The sequence below is a fragment of the Marmota flaviventris genome, chromosome 17 (assembly GCF_047511675.1).
Source record: "Marmota flaviventris isolate mMarFla1 chromosome 17, mMarFla1.hap1, whole genome shotgun sequence".
Taxonomy (NCBI): domain Eukaryota; kingdom Metazoa; phylum Chordata; class Mammalia; order Rodentia; family Sciuridae; genus Marmota; species Marmota flaviventris.
In genome coordinates, this window is record NC_092514.1 from 26,839,898 (window position 1) to 26,861,842 (window position 21,945).

The 21,945-nt window shown below is 42.4% G+C and overlaps 1 protein-coding gene across 4 annotated transcripts in view; it reads left to right on the forward strand.

Annotated features, from left to right (window-relative positions):
• LOC114082032 (transmembrane 4 L6 family member 5-like) overlaps window positions 1–21,690 on the forward strand; it is a 35,890-nt gene extending 14,200 nt beyond the window's left edge. Inside the window, exons 1-5 of one of the 4 annotated variants that reach the window (XR_011704902.1) lie at window positions 13,356–13,634; window positions 18,890–18,969; window positions 20,081–20,134; window positions 20,791–20,927; window positions 21,150–21,690. Coding sequence is in view for 1 of the 4 variants with exons in the window: in XM_071603134.1 (XP_071459235.1) it covers window positions 13,464–13,634; window positions 20,081–20,134; window positions 20,791–20,927; window positions 21,150–21,330 (543 nt within the window). In the remaining 3 variants the exon portion in view is untranslated. Of the gene's footprint in view, window positions 1–13,355; window positions 13,635–18,889; window positions 18,970–20,080; window positions 20,135–20,790; window positions 20,928–21,149 lie in introns of those variants that run through there. The other 3 variants (XM_071603134.1, XR_011704904.1, XR_011704903.1) reach the window with 3 other exon arrangements.
• Window positions 21,691–21,945: the final 255 nt, after the last annotated feature.

Here is a 21,945-nt window from a genome sequence, read left to right on the forward strand (position 1 = left end):
CAAGCGAATCGTTGGTGCAGAGATATCATTAGACCATGGAAACATGAAGATTTAAACACATATATTAAATTATGTAGAGACATTAATGAACAAGAGCAAGTCGTGGCAGCTGCAGTAAAACAGGCTTTAGATGCCAGAGACATTAATGAACAAGGGCAAATTGTGGCAGCTGCAGTAAAACAGGCTTTAGATGCCAGGCCAAGAACATGCTACAATTGTGAACAAACAGGACATTTTAAAAGGAATTGCCCCATTGGAGGAGGGTTTAACAAAACTAGGTATCCAAGGAGTAGAATACCAGGTATTTGCCCACGATGCCGTAGAGGGAGACATTGGGCTAATGAATGCCGTTCTCAAACCACCATAGAGGGTACTCCATTATCAAAAAACGAACAAGGACCAGGTGTTTATCCACGATATCGTGGAGAAAGGCATCAGGCTCCATTGCCAAAAAATGGACAAGGGGGCCCAATGCTCCGGGGCCCAAAACCACAAATATACGGAGCACTGGAGGAACCCAGCAACCCCATCAGGGTAGTGCCCAGGACACATTGTCCATCAGATCCCTCATCAGACAAACCAGAGGGAGCGCAGGGTTGGACATCTGCGCCTCCGCCAGAGCAGTACTAACTCCAGAGATGGGAGTTCAAATCATTCCCACAGGGGTGAAAGGACCTCTTCCCAAAGGAACAGTAGGCTTATTATTGGGACGCAGCTCTTCTACTCTAAAAGGACTTATGATAAGTCCTGGGGTAATTGATCCCGATTATGAAGGTGAAATAAAAATTATAGCCAGTTCTCCAAAGGGTATATCAGTAATTTCACCAGGAGATAGAATAGCACAGTTACTAATAATACCCAGCCTACATGATAAATTTTCCAGTCGTACTGTAGAAAGAGGTTCCAAGGGATTAGGTTCCACAGGTGTAGATTGGGCTATGCTTTCTTTAAATTTAGATTCTCGCCCCATGCTAAAACTAAATATTCAAGGACATGAATTTAATGGGCTACTGGATACAGGTGCAGACCTTAGCATCATCTCTCGTCAAGAATGGCCAAAACATTGGCCATTACAACAAGCCACTCAAACGCTTCGAGGCCTAGGAGTGGCGACTAATCCCCATAGAAGTGCAATGGTATTAGATTGGAAGGATCCTGAAGGATGTGAAGGAACTATACAGCCATATGTATTGGATCATCTTCCCGTAAATTTATGGGGACGAGATGTCCTAGATCAATTAGGTTTGACATTAACAAATAACATCAACCAAAATGCACCCACTATTATGACTAGACAAGGTTTTAGGAAAGGAAAAAGATTAGAAAAACAAGAACAAGGTATAGCAGCACCAATACAAATAGATCAAGGAACAGACAGACATGGGTTGGATTTTCAGAAAGGGCCACTGAGACAATAAAAATTACTTGGAAATCAGAAAGACCAGTGTGGGTTCCTCAGTGGCCCCTGACTAAAGAAAAGATACAAGCAGCCCATGACCTGGTCAAACAACAATTAGCAGAAGGACATATACAACCTTCTGTATCTCCCCATAATACTCCCATTTTTGTCATCAAAAAGAAATCTGGTAAATGGAGATTATTGCAAGATTTAAGAGCCATTAATAATGAGATGGTTATTATGGGACCTGCTCAATCAGGGATTCCTCAGTTGTCTGCTTTGCCAAAAACCTGGTATGTTTTAGTTATAGATATTAAAGATTGTTTTTTTTCAATTCCAATTCATCCTGAGGATAGTCCACGTTTTGCATTTACTATCCCTGCACTGAATCATGAAGGTCCTGATCAGAGATATGAATGGAAAGTACTCCCTCAAGGGATGGCTAACAGCCCAACTATGTGTCAAATTTATGTTAACAAAGCAATCCAGCCACTTAGAAATCAAAATTCTGAACTACAAATATTTCACTATATGGATGATGTATTATTAGCACACAAAGATAAAAACACATTGCTAGAATGTTATGCCACACTTACAAACTTATTAAAAAATTATAATCTAGAGATAGCAATAGATAAAGTACAATTAAATTTTCCAATTAATTATTTAGGAGTTCTATTATCCTCAACCATGGTCCGTCCACCAAAAATTCAAATACGAGTAGATCAACTCAAATCACTTAATGACTTTCAAAAGTTATTAGGAGACATAAATTGGATAAGGCCTTATTTAGGTATACCAACAGGAGAGTTGGGACCTTTATTTGATATCCTAAAAGGTCCATCAGATCCAAATTCACCCCGAATGTTAACGCCTGAAGCAAGAAAGGCATTAAAAATCATTGAAACATATATGGAAAATATGCATTTGGATAGAATTGATATAAGTTTGCCTTTATTATTTATTGTACTACCAACAAAAAATATTCCTACAGGAGTATTTTGGCAAGAAGGTCCATTATTATGGATACATTTATCTTATTCTCCTAACACTATTCTTACTAGGTATCCTGAGGCTGTAGGACAATTAATACTCAAAGGAATAAAAGCAGCAAAGGGAGTGTTTGGAATTTCTCCCAATAAAATTATTACTCCATATACTATGAATCAAATTGATGAGTTAGCTAATGAGTTAAATACTTGGGCAATAATCATGTGCAAATCTAATGTTTCATTTGATAACCACTTACCATCTAATCCTTTATTGTCTTTTTGGTCATTGCATCCTGTAATTTTTCCAAAAATGACAAGAAAAACACCTATCATGAATGCTCCAAATATATTCACTGGTGGGTCAAATAATGGTACAGCAGCAGTAGTTACCCCTGATCAAACTTTTACATTTTTAGTACCCAAACAATCAGCTCAAAAGGTAGAGCTTAATGCAGTTTTACAAGCTTTTGTGATGTTTAAAGATTCTGTATTTAATTTATTTTCTGATAGTCAGTATGTAGTTAATGCTATAGTATCTCTTGAAGATGCTGGTAGGATTTCCCCTTCTTCTACTGTTTTCTCTTTGCTTTCCACTATACAAAGTCTAATCTGGGACAGAAAAGATCCATTCTTTATAGGACATATCAGGGCACATACAGGATTGCCTGGAGCCCTTAGTTTGGGCAATGATTTAGCAGATAAAACTACACATGACATACATATTTTCTCTACACTAGAAGAAGCTATAAATTTTCATAAAAAGTTCCATGTCAATGCTAATACTTTAAAAAAGCGTTTTAAAATAACTAAGGAACAAGCTAGACAAATAATAAAACAATGTCAAAATTGTGTGACCTTTTTACCACAAGTTAATCTTGGAGTCAATCCTAGAGGATTGATACCTAACCATATTTGGCAGATGGACGTCACACACTTGCCAGAATTTGGAAAATTAAAATATTTGCATGTTACAGTTGATACTTCTTCTGGATTTTTGATGGGCTCCCTTCATGCCGGAGAAAAAACTAAAGATGTTATAGCTCATTGCTTACAAAATTTTGCCACTGTGGGTGTTCCAAAACAGTTAAAAACAGATAATGCCCCTGGTTATACTTCTACCTCTTTTAAACAATTTTGCTCAACATTTGGCATTACTCATATAACAGGAATCCCATACAATCCACAGGGACAAGGCATAGTTGAAAGAGCTCATCAAACTATTAAAATGTACTTATTAAAGCAAAAAGAAGGAATTGGGAAGGGGTATATATTCCCCAAAGATAAACTTAAAATAACCCTTTTTACTCTAAACTTTTTAAATTTGGATTCATCAGGACTTAGTGCTGCGGAAAGGCATATGTGTCCAAAAAATGTACATAAGCCCAAGGTACTTTGGAAGGATATTCTAACAGGACAATGGAAAGGTCCTGACCCAGTAATTGTCTGGAGTCGGGGGTCTGTTTGTGTGTTTCCACAGGGAGAACAGCAGCCGATTTGGATTCCAGAGAGATTAACCAAAGTCCTGACCCAGTGATTGTCTGGAGTCGGGGGTCTGTTTATGTGTTTCCACAGGGAGAACAGCAGCCGATTTGGATTCCAGAAAGATTAACTAAAGCGATTTCTACAGACCAAAAAGAAGATGATTTGGCTCAAATCCATAACAACTGATATCCAAAACTCCAGTTTGGCTATTCTTACATCTGCAACAGAACCAGGATGCTTTTTTCAATATCTATTTTATTATTGCCCTTTGCCATATCATGAAGTTCTATTTTGTTTTTTGAGCTCATACAGACCTAGGTTAATGTTTTGCTGATCAGTTCTATTTTTTGACTATAGAGTTTTTAAACATTGCAATGGAGATTTCACCTGTAAAAAGTTATAAGGCCTTTACTATAATGTTATGTGTTGTATGTATTATGTTATGTGTGCACACTTGTGTTTTGTGTTATATGTTTGAATGTCCATATATCATATATGATGAGCGCTCATGATAAAATGGATCCAAATATTTTTTTTTTCACGTGATTTATATGGTTTAATTTATATTGGGTAAACAACTGTTGAGGATTGTTTTAATATGTAAACAAAAAAGAAGGTTAACAGATCTGTTTGTTTACTTTCACCTTTCCTTTTCATTATATTTAATAATTCTCTTAAAGATAATGTAAATTGTTAAGAAAATTGTTTTCTTTTAGTGCCTTCTGTAATGTTACATAATTTTTTCTTTAGCCATTATTGCCAGAATTCCTATCTTCATCCCAGTGCTGGTGAAGTCAAAGATAAAACCAATCTACACCTTCTACAATAGCCATCACTGAACTGCTTGCAGAACTTGCCTGGACACATTGTGAGCTCACCTGTATGCATTTTGAACTATCTGTTGGTGCAGCGACTTGTGGTAGTGTTGGGGTATTTTTGCTGATGATGTCACCGGTGGTACAATTTTTCAAAGGAGCCCTCAATTGGCTTAATGTCATGACATTTTGCATCCTCCTCTACTAGTGATGGTCTAAAATTTGGGGGCCAACAGAGGTGAGGCAAAGAACCTCACCCCCCCACTGGTGCAAAGGCCTATCCACAAGTATGGCTGTATGCTGGACCGGTAGTCAGTGACGGGTATGATCCAATTGCAGTGGTACCAACCTAAGACAGGAGGCTGACGCCTAGAGGTCAGTTCATCCGATGACGGGTAAGGACCATATGTTGAATTGGACTGCCTAACAGGCACGGTCCCTAAGCCACATGCTTGTTGTTTAAACAGAGAGGGGGAGATGTTGAGAGCCACAGCCGAAGGGGCCCCAGCAAACTTCCAGCTGCCAGCAATCCAGCTGCCGGCTGATGATTGGCTCACAGCGGCCCCAGCAACATCTAGCTGATTGGCTCCTTGGCCCCAGCAACATCTAGCTGATTGGCTCCTCTGCGGTGATGCTCATTGGACTGTTTCCCTGCCCTTTCAGACCACGGAGCTGCTCATTGGGGGACTTTTTGGCTCTGCCCACGTGACCCAGCCAATCGGCCTCAAGAGCAGGAGGATTGTGGGAGGTGGAGAGAAGCTTGTGGGGGGAGAGACAGGCTTGTGGAAAGCCGGTGGTGGCAGTTGAGGCTCTGAGGGGTTTTTCCTGAGAGGCTGTTTGTTTGGCGTGTTTTGTTCTAAAAATAAAGTTAGTTTCTTTTGACAAGTGGCTCCTGATTGTGCCCAGCCAGACTGCGGCACCTTTTGGGTCTTCTAGGTATAGAATCATGTCACCTGCAAATAGTGATAATTTAAGTTCTTCTTTTCCTATTTTTATGCCTTTAATTTCTTTCGTCTGTCTAATTGCTCTGGCCAGTGTTTCGAGAACTATATTGAATAGAAGTGGTGATAGAAGGCATCCCTGTCTTGTTCCAGATTTTAGAGGGAATGCCTTCAATTTTTCTCCATTCAGAATGATGCTAGCCTGAGGCTTAGCATATATAGCTTTTACTATGTCGAGGTAAGTTCTTGTTATCCCTAGTTTTTCTAATGTTTTGAACATAAAGGGATGCTGTACTTTGTCGAATGCTTTTTCTGCATCTATCGAGATGATCATATGGTTCTTATCTTTAAGTCTATTGATGTGGTGTATAACATTTATTGATTTCCTATATTGAACCATCCTTGCATCCCAGGTATGAATCCTACTTGATCATGGTGCACAATTTTTTTGATGTGCCTTTGTATCCAATTCGCCAGAATTTTATTGAGGATTTTTGCATCTAGGTTCATCAGAAATATTGGTCTGTAGTTTTCTTTCTTTGAGGTGTCTTTGTCTGGTTTCAGAATCAGGGTGATGTTGGCGTCATAGAATGAATTTGGCAGAGCTCCCTCTTTTTCTATTTCCTGAAATAACTTGAGAAGTATTGGTATTAGTTCTTCTTTAAAGGTTTTGTAAAATTCTGCTGTATACCCATCTGGTCCTGGGCTTTTCTTGGTTGGTAGTCTTTTGATTGCTTCTTCTATTTCATCCATTGTTATAGGTCTGTTTAATTTGTGAGTATCCTCCTGACTCAGTCTGGGCAAATCATATGACTTAAGAAATTTATCGATGTCTTCACTATCTTCTATTTTATTGGAATATAGGTTTTCAAAATAATTTCTAATTGTCTTCTGTATTTCTGTAGCATCTGTTGTGATATTGCCTTTTTCATCCCGTATGTTAGTAATTTGAGTTCTCTCTCTTCTTCGTTAGCATGGCTAAGGGTCTGTCAATCTTATTTATTTTTTCGAAGAACCAACTTTTAGTTTTGTTAATTTTTTCAATAATTTCTTTTGTTTCAATTTCATTGATTTCCGCTCTGATTTTCATTATTTCTTGCCTTCTGCTACATTTGCTGTTGTTTTGCTCTTCCTTTTCTAGGGCTTTGAGATGAAGTGTGAGCTCATTTATTTGTTGGTTTTTCCTTTTTTTGAGGAATGACCTCCAGGCGATGAATTTCCCTCTTAAAACTGCTTTCATTGTGTCCCATAGATTCCGATATGTTGTGTCTGTATTTTCATTTATTTCTAAGAATTTTTTTGATTTCCTCCTTTATGTCTTCTGTAACCCATTGATCATTCAGTAACATATTGTTCATTTTCCATGGGATGCAGGATTTTTCCTTCCTTCTTTTATCATTGATTTCCAGTTTCATTCCATTATGATCAGATAAAATGCATGGTATTATATCCACCCCTTTATATTTACTGAGGGTTGCCCTATGGCATAATATATGGTCTATTTTTGAGAAGGATCCATGTACTGCTGAGAAAAAAGTATATCCACTTGATGATGGTTGATATATTCTATATATGTCAGTTAAGTCAAGGTTATTGATTGTGATATTGAGTTCTATAGTTTCTTTATTCAACTTTTGTTTGGAGGATCTGTCCAATGGTGAAAGAGGTGTGTTGAAGTCACCCATAATTATTGTGTTGTGGTCTATTTGATTCTTGAACTTGAGGAGAATTTGTTTTATGAATGTCACAGCACCATTATTGGGTGCATAAATATTGATAATTGTTATGTCTTGCTGGTGAATGGTTCCTTTTAACAGTATATAATGTCCTTCCTTATCCCTTTTGATTAACTTAGTCTTGAAGTCGATTTTATTCTATATGAGGATGGCCACCCCTGCTTGCTTACGAGGACCTTGTGCGTGGTATATTTTTTCCCAACCTTTCACCTTCAGCCTGTGTATGTCTTTTCCAATCAGATGTGTCTCCTGGAGGCAGCATATTGTTGGATTTGTTTTTTTAATCCATGTTACCAGCCTATGTCGCTTTATTGGAGAGTTTAAGCCATTAACGTTTAGAGTTACTATTGATTTATGGTTTGTACTTCCAGCCATGTTTGATTATTTATCTTCTTCTTCTTTTTTTAAATTAGTTTGTTTCTCCATGATTAGCTTTCCCCCCGCCCTCTGTCTTTACAGAGGCACTTCCCACTGATGGTTTTGGTTATTGTTTTTCATTTCTTCCTCGTGTAGTGTTTTGCTCAAGATGCTTTCCAATGCTTGTTTTCTGGCTGCAAATTCTTTTAGCTTTTGTTTATCATGAAAGATTTTTATTTCGTTGTCGTACCTGAAGCTTAATTTTGCTGGATACAGAATTCTTGGTTGGCATCCATTGTCTTTCAGTGTTTGAAATCTAAAATTTGTATATCTGTTTCCTTTTTTGTTTCTGGAAAGTTTTCTGTAATTATTTCATTCAGCAGGTTACTCATTCCCTTGGTTTGAATCTCTGTACCTTCCTCTATCCTGATGACTCGTAAGTTTGTTTTTTTTATATTATCCCATATCTCTTGGATGTTTTTCTCGTGATTTTTTACCAGCCTTTCTGAGTTGGATAGACTCTTTTCAAGATGATATATTTTGTCTTCATTATCTGACGTTCTGGCTTCTACTTGCTCCACTTTGTTAGTGATACTCTCATTTGAATTTTTAATTTGGTTTATCGTTTCCTTCATTTCTAGAATTATTGTTTGATTTTTTTATAATCTCTATCTCTTGATAAAGATGCTTAACTTCTTCTTTTATCTGTTTATGTAATTCACTTTCAATATGTTCTTTCACTGTTTGGATTTGCTGTCTCATATCCTCTATAAGGTTCCATTCCATCTGTCTAAGGTATTCCTTGAGATCTTTATATGACCATTTTTCTGCTGACTCTAGATCCTCCTGAATATTTAGGCTGTCCTTCATTGTTTGTACTCCTTTTCTTCCTTGCTTTTTTATGCTGCTCATGTTACTTCTTGTTCTATTTGACTGCTGAGTTACTGTTTATTCTTATAAATTTATTTGATGCTTGGGAGGAAGTATATTAGAAGGGAAGGGAAGAAGTAACTAAAGAGAATGAGAGTAGGCAGGTAGAATTCAAGGAAGGGGGAATAAGAAAATTGAAAAGAAATGAAAAGACAAAAGAAAAAAATAGAAAATAAAGAAAGAAAGAAAAAAAAATTTTTTTAATAATAAAGATAATAAAAAAATGAAAATTAAAATTTAAAGAAATAATACTAATAATAATAAAATAAAAAAATTTAAGAAAAAATTAAAAACATTAAAAAAGTTAAAGAACAACAACACCAACAAAAAAATGAAAATGAAAGAAAAAGAAAAAAAAAATAAATGCAGTCATAGAGTTCGATTAACTTCTCTTCCAGTAGGTGGAGCTGTGCCCACTGGGCCAAGCTTCACCTCTCAATAGGTGGGAACCATTCACTGTGCAGCAGCTCTTCATCCCAGACTGGGCGGGTCTCCAATCCTGAGTGCCTAGGGCCTTCACTTGTGTTTCCTCAAGCCAGGCCCCGCTCACCTGTGACACTTACCACAATACTGGTTACACGCCAGGTCTGCTGCTCCTGGGAGCCCTGTTTTCATGAACGCCTGGGCACACTCTCCCTGTTTGCCTCCCTCAGACCCTAAGTTTGTAGAGCTTGGGGGTGAGAACCCCCAGCGAATTTGCTTGCCCTCCAGTAGCCACACCCCCGGTAGCTGGTGCAAGAGACCTCAGTTGTCAGCACTGGTGGGGGCGGTAGCTGGGAGTTCCGCGCCGCCAGTCCTGCGCCACTCCTGATTCCCTCGGTCTGGCTATGGAGCTCACAGGAGAGCTGAGAGGGGCTCTTAAGGTTTCCCCGCTGTGTGGAGAGAGATGGCTAGGGGATTACACACCTGTCGCGCTGGTTTCAATGAAGTTATCTCCTCCGCCCGTGACGTCAGCTCTCTGCCAAGGTGGTATCCCGTTCGCCGAGCGGGCGGGGCTGTTCGCAGTGCTGGGTGGGCGGGGCCCTGTCCGCTGTGCAGGTGGGGCTGTTTGCAGAGCTGGGGGTCGGGAGCTGTTCACCCGAGGGGGGGGAGGGGGGGTCGTTTGCAGCGCCGAACCGAGGGGGGCGGTTTACAGAGCCGGGCCAGCAGGGGCCCGGGCAGGCAGCGGCTGTTTGAACGTTCGCCGCGGGGCTAGCAGCGGCCTTTCGGCGGCGGCCGGCGGGACTGGGCCCCTGCACCTCGTGGCCGAGACAAACTGTTACTTCCAATAAACTTACTAATTCCCGGCAGGTCTCCTTTCAGCGGAATTTTTCTAGAAGTTTCTCAGCATGTAGCATGTAGGTGTATTAATGTGTCTCTCTGATCCCGTTACTGTGGAGGTATTGAAAGTGCTGCTTCCTCGCCGGCCGCCATGTTGGGTCAATCCATCAATCCAAATGTATTTTTTTAAATAGAGGTAGCTGTGGATCAGTCTCACTGGTAGAGAACCCTGGGGTTAAATCCCCAGTGAGGCTCCACTCCACAAAAAAAAAAAAAAAGAGAGAGAGAGAGAGAGAGAGAGATTGAGGAGTCAGTCTCTAAATTAGTCTCTCCCAGAGCAAAAGCAGCCTCTACAGAATACCTAACTGCCATGAAACTCGCTGACTACTTTAGTTTTGCCTAAAGTAGTCTAAGCCCTGGGTTTATAGGAAAATGTATTTTCAAGCACACTGTCTCCAGAGGGCTTCCCCAGCCCTGAGAATCTCTATTTAACCTGGCTCCAGAGTCACTTGGCCATGTTGGGGGGTTGGGGGCAGAGCTAGGCGTGGTCGGACCACCATGGGGAGGGGGCATCCCTATTCAGCCCACCTTCCACACCCGGTCCAGATTACATGTTCCTGCTGGTGCTCAGTCTTCGGAATGCTTGGTGCCATCTACTGCCTCTCTGTGTCAGGAGTTGGCCTCAGAATTGGACCCAAATGCTCCATAAAAGGCGAGTGGGACGATCACTTCCGAGAAACCGCGTAAGGCTTAGCATCTATTAGTGACCCCCATTCTCTGGATCCCAAGGCTGCCATGCTCTTCCTACTTGGGCCAGGACCCTGGATGCCACTGAGCTTCAGGAGAATTCCCTCCACGTGGGTCTAACTAATCTTTGAAATTTTCATCCTGTGAGTGGAGGGGACTGCGGGTGAGGGTAGGGTGCCATGTGACCTCCTTCACTCACTGTAACCTACCTGTCCACAGAGGCTCTTACTTGAAGAATGATACTTCCTGGAATTTGTGTGAGGAGCCACTCAAAGTGGTGCCCTGGAATGTGACGCTCTTCTTCTTGCTGGTTATTGCCTCCTGCCTGGAAATAGTGCTGGGTGGTGTACACCTAGTGAACATTATTAATTTAAAACTTGAGAACTTCAGGATTAGATTATAGCCCTCCTTGCTCTGAGGCTTATTTTTAAAAGGGACATGTTTTTCTTTTTTTCTCTTTGTCCTCCCCCTCCTAACCTGGGGACAAGGAAAAAGATTGCCTTGAATTATCTGTGCTCCACAAGAGGGAGATGTCTGCCAGAGTTTACAGGAAGAGACTATCTCCCACATTAACAAGTGAATCCTAACACACTATCCAGATGCCCTGATACCCCCTCTCAGGCACACCTGGAAAGTAGGTTTTGAAGAGATTCTTTATAAGCCCTCTGTTTTCCCTGATGGGCAGAATCACAGCCTCTGGGACAGGATTCCCCTGTGTTTCACCTTCCTAGCAAACAATAAAATGACTTTTCCTTTTCCTCAAAACAGTGTCCTCATTATTAAATTGGCATGAATTGGCATAGGGGACAAAGACCAATCTTTGGGTTACATTATTAGATTCATTTGTGCCAACTGGAGGAAAAAGGAGGTGGGACAGCATAAGGTGGACTTGTTGAGGGACCTGCTTGCTTCTGGCCAAGTCCTCACTCCCTTTCTCATTTCCGCAGGGCTCAGCTCACTGAGCCTCCCTCCACTGACGGCCAGGTCATTCCTGCTTGCTCCAGGACCCCAGCCGGCCCATTCCCTGCCTCCCTGGAATAAACTGCTTGGAGTCCACCCCAACCCTCCCTGTTCAGAGTATGCCCTAAACAGCAGAAGTGTGTGAGGGCCTCCTGAGCTTGGTGTTCTGTGACCCTGTTTGGAGCCCTCACTCCCCACTTACTTTTGTCACAGGTACTGAGCTACTAACTTGCCCAGGAAATACAGTGGTTCACAAGGTAGATGTGCTCTCCAGGGGTAGAAAAGGCAATTTTAAAAGATGTAAAGGATTATTTCAATTGATGCTTACCACATTTTATTTGGTAATTTCATTATTGACTCATGCTCCATACTGGAGATTATTGAACCCAGGGCCTCACACATGCTCTGCCAGTGCTCTACCACACCATTGAGCTACACACACCCACATCCCTTTTTGTTGAATTTTGGGACAAGTCTGCTAAATTGCCCAGGCTGGACTCCAATTGGGATCCTACTCTCTCAGCCCCCCAAGTAGGTGGGACCCAGTATGCACCACCACACCTAGTTTACTAGCACTTTTTCATCTCAGCCATTCTTTCTGGCTCTTACTTGCAGAATCCTAGTGATGTCACTGAAAACCTTCCTGAAAAATTCTTCCAAATCCCACAGTAAATATTTCTTCAGAGATCTGTCTCAGTATTTGGGGTGACATGCTCTCCCCTTGTTTGGAAGAAAAATTTCAGAACTCCTATAATGTCTTGAAACATTATTCACATTATTTCATCCATACAGAGTTGCATAAAAATAATTTAATGAGTATTTGTGGACCACACACACACATATTTTTTTCTCTCTTGTCCTCAAAAGAAGTAACTTCTTGGGCTACGGACATGGCTCAGTGGGAGGGGACTCACAAAGTATGCAAAAAAGCCTGTATTTAAGGACTATTGTCCTCAAAGAAGTACCATGTTGCCAGGTGCAGTGGTGTAAGCCCATAATTCCAGCAATGTGGGAGGGAGGCTGAGGCAGGAAGATGGTAAGTATGAGACCAACTTCAACAACTTAGCAAGACCCTAAGCAACATAGCAAGATCCTATCTCAAAATTGAAAAATGGTCTGAGGATATGGCTCAGTGGTTAAACAGCCCTAGAATCAATCTGAAAAAGAAGACAAAAGAGGAATAGGAGAAAGAGGAGAAGAAGAAGAAGAAGAAAAAAACATCTCTCAGACTCACTAGAGATCAACTTGATGACAAATACATGGCCTGCTCATGGCCTGCTCTTAGTCCCTTAGTCTTGCTCTTAGTCCCTGTTCAGGTCTACATTGAGAAGGCCCACGATTCAGGACAGGACAGTGGCACTAGTAGCTCAACATTATTTCTAGTGATCCTGCTCTACCTCTCTTCATTTTCACCTCCCACCCATTTACACATTTACTGTACACCTCTTTGTGCTGCCTAGTTTACCAAATAGTCCCCTTGTCCTAAGAAACCCCTGCAACCATCTCAGGAGGCAAGTGGTATCACTCTACCTTTTATAGAGATGAGGCAATTGTGACCTAGAGACAAATGGGTAAGGAATGAAAAGGGAATGATGGAGAGGTGTGTGCAGAAAAAAGATGAAGAAGACACTGATACCAGGTAACTTCCAGCCTGTGACTAGCTCCCCGACCTGCTCCATCACCACACCCTCCCCTTCTCTCACCAGCTGCAGCTGGTGATAAGGGCCTCTCTCCCTTATCATTCTGATCCTGCCAGTTTCTACCACATCTTTCCTTTGACCTTTATTCACATTCTAGCCTGTGTTCCTCTGAACCTAAGGCTCACTTTCACTTACCACCTCACCATGAACCCCAAAATGTATAGCCACTCTGTGGGACTCTCCCTAATAACTCTTTCCCTAGTCTGCATTGGGGCCAATGCCCTCCTGCTGGTGCCTGATGGAAAGACCTGGAGCCCTGAACAACTCAGCTTGCAAGTCCTGCTCATGCCTGGCTTTATCGGCGGGGGATTGATGGTAAGAAGCCTAGAACACAGGCCAGTCCCAATGGACTGGGCACCACTGAAAGGGATTGTGAATGGAAAAGGAGGAGAGATGGAGAAGGATTGAGCTCCAGAGGGGCTGCAAGTGCTTGGTGGGGACCAGGAATCTACACAATGCTCCCCCTACACACTTAGCACTCTGTAGACAGCCCTGAAGGAGCCCCCAAGGACAGGAGCTGAATGTCTGAAGGGAAGGGGAAGGCAGGGAAGGGAGGCTCAAGACTCTAAAGAGCTTCCCATCTGGGAAAATGCATGTCCTACCTGCCTTTCCCTGCCTCCCCAGCTGAGCAGATATTGGGGACCCCTCACTACAAGGGTCCAAGCAGAAGGACCAGCTGGTTGTGTGGGAGCTCATCGAGGAAGGGTAATAATAGGCATGGGGGGGTACATCAAAAATGTCTGGAGTCTGGCAGTGATGTCACCCATCAGTCACTCTATCTATCAGCTCAGTGCTACCCTTCCCTCCTCCTCATCCACTCACTCTCAGCCCACATTCTGGATGCCCACTCTGTGCTGGGTGCTAAGGACAAACTCAGAAGCAGGTCAGAAGGGCAGAGAAGTTGCCCCCAAGGCTTCCTGGAGATGGGGACCTGCTGGGAGAAGTGGAGGAAGAGGAGACCGATTTCCCTGGACCTCCTCCTTTAACTCTTCCCTAATTTAGAGGAAGTTTTAGATGGTCAACCTAGTGTCATATTTGTGTGGGGCAAAGATGAGACATCTACCCAGCAGAGTTCCCCCCTTTTCAGGACAGATGACAGATAACATTCTCTAAAAGAGGTCTCACCTCATCCCTATTCTGGGTCACATCTCTATTAGATAAATGGGAATACCTCTCCTTGAACTAGCAACTCCTTCTTGCCTGATACTCCCCCATCTCTTACATAGATTCATGGCTGTTGGACTCTACTCCATCTCTCTCACCTCAGCTCTCTCTGAGATGTCACACTCCTCCCACACGTACACACTCCCCAGTGTTACAGCATGTCTCTTCTGCAGCTTAAACTACTCCCCACTCCTCTACCCAGTCTAACTAGTCTTCTTCACTGGCCATCTCCAACGATGCTCTTTCCAACATCTCACAGGTATCTTCCGCCTCTTCTACAACTTGAGTCACTCTCAGGAAATAGCTCATTAAGCCACAAAGACACAACAAGGTCCCTGATCCCCTGGAAGCTTGTGTTCCTTTCTGGAGATAAATATACGAGGAAGCAAGACTAGAAGCTCCATGAGAGCAAGGACTGCCTGTTTTGTTGGTTGCTCTGTGTCTGGTGCTTAGACCAGTGCTTTCACCTAACAGGAACTTGAAGATGATTTCAGACAGGAGTAAATACCACCAAAAATAAAAATAAATAGTGTTGGAAGTATAGCTCATGGGCAGAAAATGTACCTAGAATTTGAGAGATGTTGGGTTTTATCCCCAGCACCACTTCAAGCAAGACAGAGAGAGAGAGAGAGAGAGAGAGAGAGAGAGAGAGCAAGAGACCACGCATAAGCCAGCCAGGCATGGTAGCATATGTCTGTAATCCTAGGAGACTGAGGCAGGAGAATCGCAAATTTGTGAACAACCTAAGCAATAAATAATTAAAAGGACTGTGATATGCCTTGGTAGAAAATACACCTGAGTTCAATTGCCAGTACTGCAAAGAGAGAGAAAGAAAATTGTGTGATTAAGGTCAACCTGGGAAAAAGAGCTCATGCTAAGGATGTGACTCAGTGGCTGAGTGCCCTGTGTTGTTCAATCCTTTTTACCATAAAAAAAAAATAAATAAAGCTATCATAAACATCATCTAGGGCAAGTAGCTTTGGGATTTTTCTTTTATGCTTTTTTTTTTTTTTGGTTGTGTGTGTGTGTGTGTGTGCACGCGCGCACACTTGGAATTAAACCTGGAGCCATATGAAAGCTAAACACATGCCCTGCTTCTAAGCTGCATCCCTAGCCCCAGCTCAATGTAGTTTTACAAAGTGAACATACCCATCTACCCAACACCCGCTTCCAAAACCAATTCATCCATGCCCCTGTAGTCCCAGCTCCTCAGGAAGCAGAGGCAGGAGGATCTTGAGGCTGACACTAGGAGTTCCAGGTTGACCGGGGTGAAATAGCGAAACCCCAAATCATACAACAAATGAACAAAAAAACCCACAGATCATATTAACAGAATCCCAGACATCCCATCACCAGGTACTGCCCCAAACCAACAAGGTTAACCATTATTCTATCTTCTAACCCCAGAAACTGATTTGGTCTCTTTAGTATTCTACATAAATTGACATTATATACTATGTGTTCTTCTGTGTCAGGCTTCCTTAGCATAATATTATATTTGTGATAGCCACCCATGTTACTTTGTGTAGCTGTAGTTTTTTATTTCTTATGCATTCTATCATTTGAATATACGTTAATTTATTTATTTTTTTATTGGTTGTTCAAAACATTACAAAGCTCTTGACATATCATATTTCATACATTAGATTCAAGTTGGTTATGAACTCCCAATTTACCCCAAATACAGATTGCAGAATCACATCGGTTACACATCCACATTTTTACATAATGCCCTATTAGTAACTGTTGTATTCTGCTACCTTTCCTATCCTCTACTATCCCCCCTCCCCTCCCCTCCCATCTTCTCTCTCTACCCCATCTACTGTAATTCATTTCTCTCCTTGTTTATTTTCCCATTCCCCTCACAACCTCTTATATGTAATTTTGTATAACAATGAGGGTCTCCCTCCATTACCATGCAATTTCCCTTTTCTCTCCCTTTCCCTCCCACCTCATGTCTCTGTTTAATGTTAATCTTTTCTTCCTGCTCTTCCTCCCTGCTCTGTTCTTAGTTGCTCTCATTATATCAACGAAGACATTTGGTATTTGTTTTTTAGGGATTGGCTAGCTTCACTAAGCATAATATGCTCTAGTGCCATCCATTTCCCTGCAAATTCCATGATTTTGTCATTTTTTTAGTGCTGCGTAATACTCCATGGTGTATAAATGCCACATTTTTTTTTATCCATTCATCTATTGAAGGGCATCTGGGTTGGTTCCACAGTCTAGCAATTGTGAATTGTGCTGCTATGAACATCGATGTAGCAGTATCCCTGTGGTACGTTCTTTTAAGGTCTTCAGGGAATAGTCCGAGAAGGGCAATAGCTGGGTCAAATGGTGGTTCCATTCCCAGCTTTCCCAGGAATCTCCATACTGCTTTCCAAATTGGCCATACCAGTTTGCAGTCCCACCAGCAATGTACAAGAGTACCCTTTTCCCCACATCCTCTCCAGCATTTGTTGTTGTTTGACTTCATAATGGCTGCCAATCTTACTGGAGTGAGATGGTATCTTAGGGTGGTTTTGATTTGCATTTCTCTGACTGCTAGAGATGGTGAGCATTTTTTCATGTACTTGTTGATTGATTGTATGTCCTCCTCTGAGAAGTGTCTGTTCAGGTCTTTGGCCCATTTGTTGATTGAGTTATTTGTTTTCTTATTGTTTAATTTTTTGAGTTCTTTGTATACTCTGGATATTAGGGCTCTATCTGAAGTGTGAGGAGTAAAAATTTGTTCCCAGGATGTAGGCTCCCTATTTACCTCTCTTATTGTTTCTCTTGCTGAGAGAAAACTTTTCAGTTTAAGTAAGTCCCATTTGTTGATTCTTGTTATTAACTTTTGTGCTATGGGTGTCCTATTAAGGAATTTGGAGCCCGACCCCACAATATGTAGATCGGAGCCAACTTTTTCTTCTATCAGACGCAGAGTCTCTGATTTGATATCTAGTTCCTTGATCCACTTTGAGTTAACTATCCAAATGTCCACCAACAGTGGAATGCTTAAATTAAAGTATGAATATACGTTAAGTTAAACATTCCACTGTTGGTGGACATTTGGATAGTTCCCATTTGGGTTTATTGCAAATAATGTTGCTATCAACATTCCTGTAGGTACCTTAGGTAAACATATGTTTTTATTTCCATTGTTACTCTTAGACCTGAGTAACACTACTGACTCTAAAGATTTGCAAATATTCAGTCCTAATACTATCAAATACTTTTTTTAGAGTTTTTTGTGTCAATTAATACCTATCAGAACAGTGTGAGATTTCTAGTTGCTCCACACCCCCACTGGATTAAAGTAGATTGCTCTGGCTATTGTGTGGAGAATGGATAGTAGGAGGTCATCCATAGATGCAGAAAGATGAGACTAATGTCATGGAGGGAAAACAGTACCTTGAAATAGTCCAGTGCCCATGGTGATAAAGAAAAGTGAGGAGATTTGAGCTATAAACAGTGTTGCCTCCTGAATTTATGATGACTCTTCTCTTTTTATGAAGACAATTAGGTGACAGTGAAGAGGACAGGGAAGCTGACAATACAAAAGGAAACAAATACTTTGAACAAAAGTAAAATTCTCAAAGAGTTAGTTGGTTGATTTGAAATTGGTAAATGTGGTTTGGGGGTGTAACTCAGTGGTAGAGCACTTGCCTAGCATGGCAAGACCCTGGATGAGATCTCCACCAACACAACACACACACACACACTAGTAAATCCAGAAGGCTTTTCTAGGTATCTGTGGATCATGGATCCTCCCAGTAAGTGACCTCACCAGACAAGTTAAGCAATGGGGTCAGCACTGGCCCTGGATCTGCCCTGACACAGGAGGAGGGGAGCGAGGGTGCTCCTGCAAACTTGGTTCTTCTGCGGTTGCTGGGGATGATATAACAGAACTAAAACTCTCAGCCCTTTCCCTGGAAAAGAGCAAAATCCTGCCTTGTGTAGTATAAGCCAGACAAGACCAACGGGGAGGGAAGGATCAAAACAGCTGTGGGATTCCAGGGATGGGAGATGAACAAAGAACTTGTTCTGGGCTATGAGGACAAGAACAAGGCTGGAGACAGAGTGAGGAGCCTCAAAGATTTGGAAACTCTCCTCGAAGAAGGCTCTGTGGATCACACCTGTATTCCCAGCGGCTCAGAAGGCTGACAAAGGAGGATTACAAGTTCAAATCCAGAAACTTAGGGAGGCCATAAGCAACTAATTGAGACCCTATGTCTAAATAGAATTTTAAAAATAAAAGGCTGTAGATGTGGCTCAGTGTTTAAGTGCTCTTGGGTTCAATACCCAGTACCAAGGCAATCCAAAAAAATAAGAAAATCCTCCCCACCCCCACCCCCACATCCAACTGAACCTAGGAACATTTTCCAACTAACCTACAGCTCTAGCCCTTTATTTTTTATTTTGAGATAATGTCTCCCTGTGTTGCCAAGGCTGCCCTTGAACTTGCATCCTCCCGTCCCAATCTCCTGGATCTCTGGGCTCACAGGTATGCCCCATCCCACCCTGGCTGCACCAAGGTTAATCTGGTGGGGGCATATATAATGAAGTGTGGGGTGGCATGGGACAAGAGCTAATGGGACTTAGTAAGGAAGCCAAGAACATCTTCCTCATGGAACATGATTAGGAATTGAATGAGAGAAGGAGAAAGGACTGATAGATTCAGGAGCCATTGAAGCAAAAGTCAGGAAGACTTGGCTTTGGCAGGTGCATAAGGATTAAAGTTTTTCAGCCTAGGTGACCTGGTGGATGCTATTTTTCAATTAAAAGGAGGAGGAAATCAAAGGGAGATGAATTTGGAAAATATTATGACGTCACTTCGGATACAGGCTGAATCTGAGCTAAAACCAAGACATTTGAGTGGACATATCCTTCGGGCTGTTAGATTTGGTTCTCTAGGCATGTACAGATAACTGTCACCAGGGGAATAGCTGATTCCCTGGCAGGAGTGAACTTCTTGTGGGAAAAGTCACAGGAAGAAAAAACGATTAGGGGCTGGATCTTAGGAAATCCCATACTCCACATCACAGCATTTGTGAGCATACTGAACCACATCCTAGCTCACCAGACCTTCCAACACCACTACCTCTTCCCACTGCTGAAGGCATTTATAGCTAAGGAGCATTTACTCTAAAGCAGTCTTGACACCTGGCCCCCCAGTTACCATTAAATCCTAAGAACAACTATATGAGGTAGGTTTTACAAACCAATTTTACCTAGGACAAACTGAGACCCAGAGAAACCAATTAGTTCATTGAGTGTGAAGTAGTGTGGCCCTAGCCTCAACTCAGGTTGAGGAATTGATTGGGAATCAGGGGGGCACCTACTATGTGCCAAGGTTTATGGGGAATGTTTAATATTGAACCCAACCCTCAAGGAAGCTAAAATATGAACACGTAAGGTAGGCACATAAATATGATAAAGTAAGGTGGAGCTCAGCCATGCTCCAGAACAGGTAGAAGTAAGGTCTTCCTATAGTTCAAAGGGCTGAGGACATCATAGGCAGCTTCCAGGAGAGGTAAAGACTTTAAGAATTTGTGTTTGGTGCTGGGTTCACACTATTACATTGACTCACTATTACACTGACTCTTATCCCACAGGTACTATGTCCTGGAATCACAGCAGCTCTGGCAGAGGCTAGACATCCTGACTGGGTGAGATACAAATTAAGAAGAGATTTGGGAGGACATGGTGTGCACACCTGTAATCCCAGTGACCCTGGAGGTTGAGGCAGGAGCTTCTCAAGCTCGAGGCCAGCCACAGCAATTTTGCAGAATCCTCTCTCATTAATAAAAAATAAAAAGGGCTATAGATCAAGCTGGGGTTGTAGCTCATCAGTAGCACACTTGTCTGGCATGTGTGAGACAGTGGGTTCTCATAAATAAATTAATTAATTAAATATCCATCAACAACTAAAAAAAAAATATTTTAAAAGGGCGGAGGAGCTGCTGTGATCAATCTCGGTAGAAGAGAACTCCTAGGATAAATCCCCAGTGAGCCTCCACCCCTCAAAAATGAAAAAAAGAGAGACTGAGGATTCTGTCTCTAAACTAGTCTCTCCCAGAGCCTCTACAGAATTCCTAACTGCCATGAATCCCCACTGGCCCTTAGTTTTGCCTAACTCCAAGTCCCGGGATATAGGAAAATTTATTTTCAAGCACTCTGTTACAAGACTGCATCCCCAGCCCCAGGAATGTATTTCAACCTGGCTCCAGAGTCACTTGGCCATGTGGAGAACACAGCTAGGTGTGGTCGGGCCACCATGGGGAGGGGGCAGCCCTATTCAGACCACTTTCCACACCCGGTCCAGATTACATGTTCCTGCTGGTGCTCAGTCTTTGGAATGCTTGGTGCCATCTACTGCCTCTCTGTGTCCGGAGTCGGCCTCAGAATTGGACCCAAATGCTCAATGTATGGCATGTGGGACTACCACTTCCAAGAAACCTTGTAAGGATTAGCAAATTAGTGACCCCCATTCTGTATATGCCCTGGTTTCCATGTCCTTCCCACAAGGGCCGGGACCCTGGGTGCCACTGAGCTTCAGGAGAATTCCCTCCATGTGGGTCCAACCAACCCTTTGAAAATTTCATCCTGTGAGTGGAGGGGACTGAGGGTGGGGGTAGGGCACCACCTGACCTCCTTCACTCACCGCACCCTACCTGTCCACAGAGGCGCTTACTTGAAGAACTATGCTTCCTGGAATTTCTGCGAGGAACCACCCAACGTGGTGTCCTGGAATGTGACACTGTTCTCCTTGCTGGTAGTTGCCTCATGCCTGGAGATTCTGCTGTGTGGCATACACCTGGTGAACACTTTTATTCTATACTTTGTGAACATGTATAGACTATAGCCCTCCTTGATCTGAGGCTTATTTTTAAAAGGGACATGTTTTTCTTTTTTTCTTCTTCCTCCCCCTCCCAACTTGGGGACAAGGAAAAAGATTGCCTTGAGTTATCTGTGCTCCACAGGAGGGAGATGTCTGCCAGAGTTTCCAGGAAGAGACTATCTCCCACATTAACAAGTGAATCCCAACACACTATCCAGATGCCCTGAGACCCCCTCTCAGGCACACCTGGAAAGTAGGTTTTGAAGAGATTCTTTATAAGCCCTCTGTTTTCCCTGATGGGCAGAATCACAGCCTCTGGGACAGGATTCCCCTGTGTTTCACCTTCCTAGCAAACAATAAAATGACTTTTCCTTTTTCTCAAAACTGTGTCCTCATTATTAAATTGGCATGAATTGGCATAGGGGACAAAGACCAATCTTTGGGTTACATTATTAGTTTCATTTGTGCCAACTGGAGGAAAAAGGAGGTGGGACAGCATAAGGTGGACTTGTTGAGGGACCTGCTTGCTTCTGGCCAAGTCCTCACTCCCTTTCTCATTTCCGCAGGGCTCAGCTCACTGAGCCTCCCTCCACTGATGGCCAGGTCACTCCTGCTTGCTCCAGGACCCCAGCCTGGCTG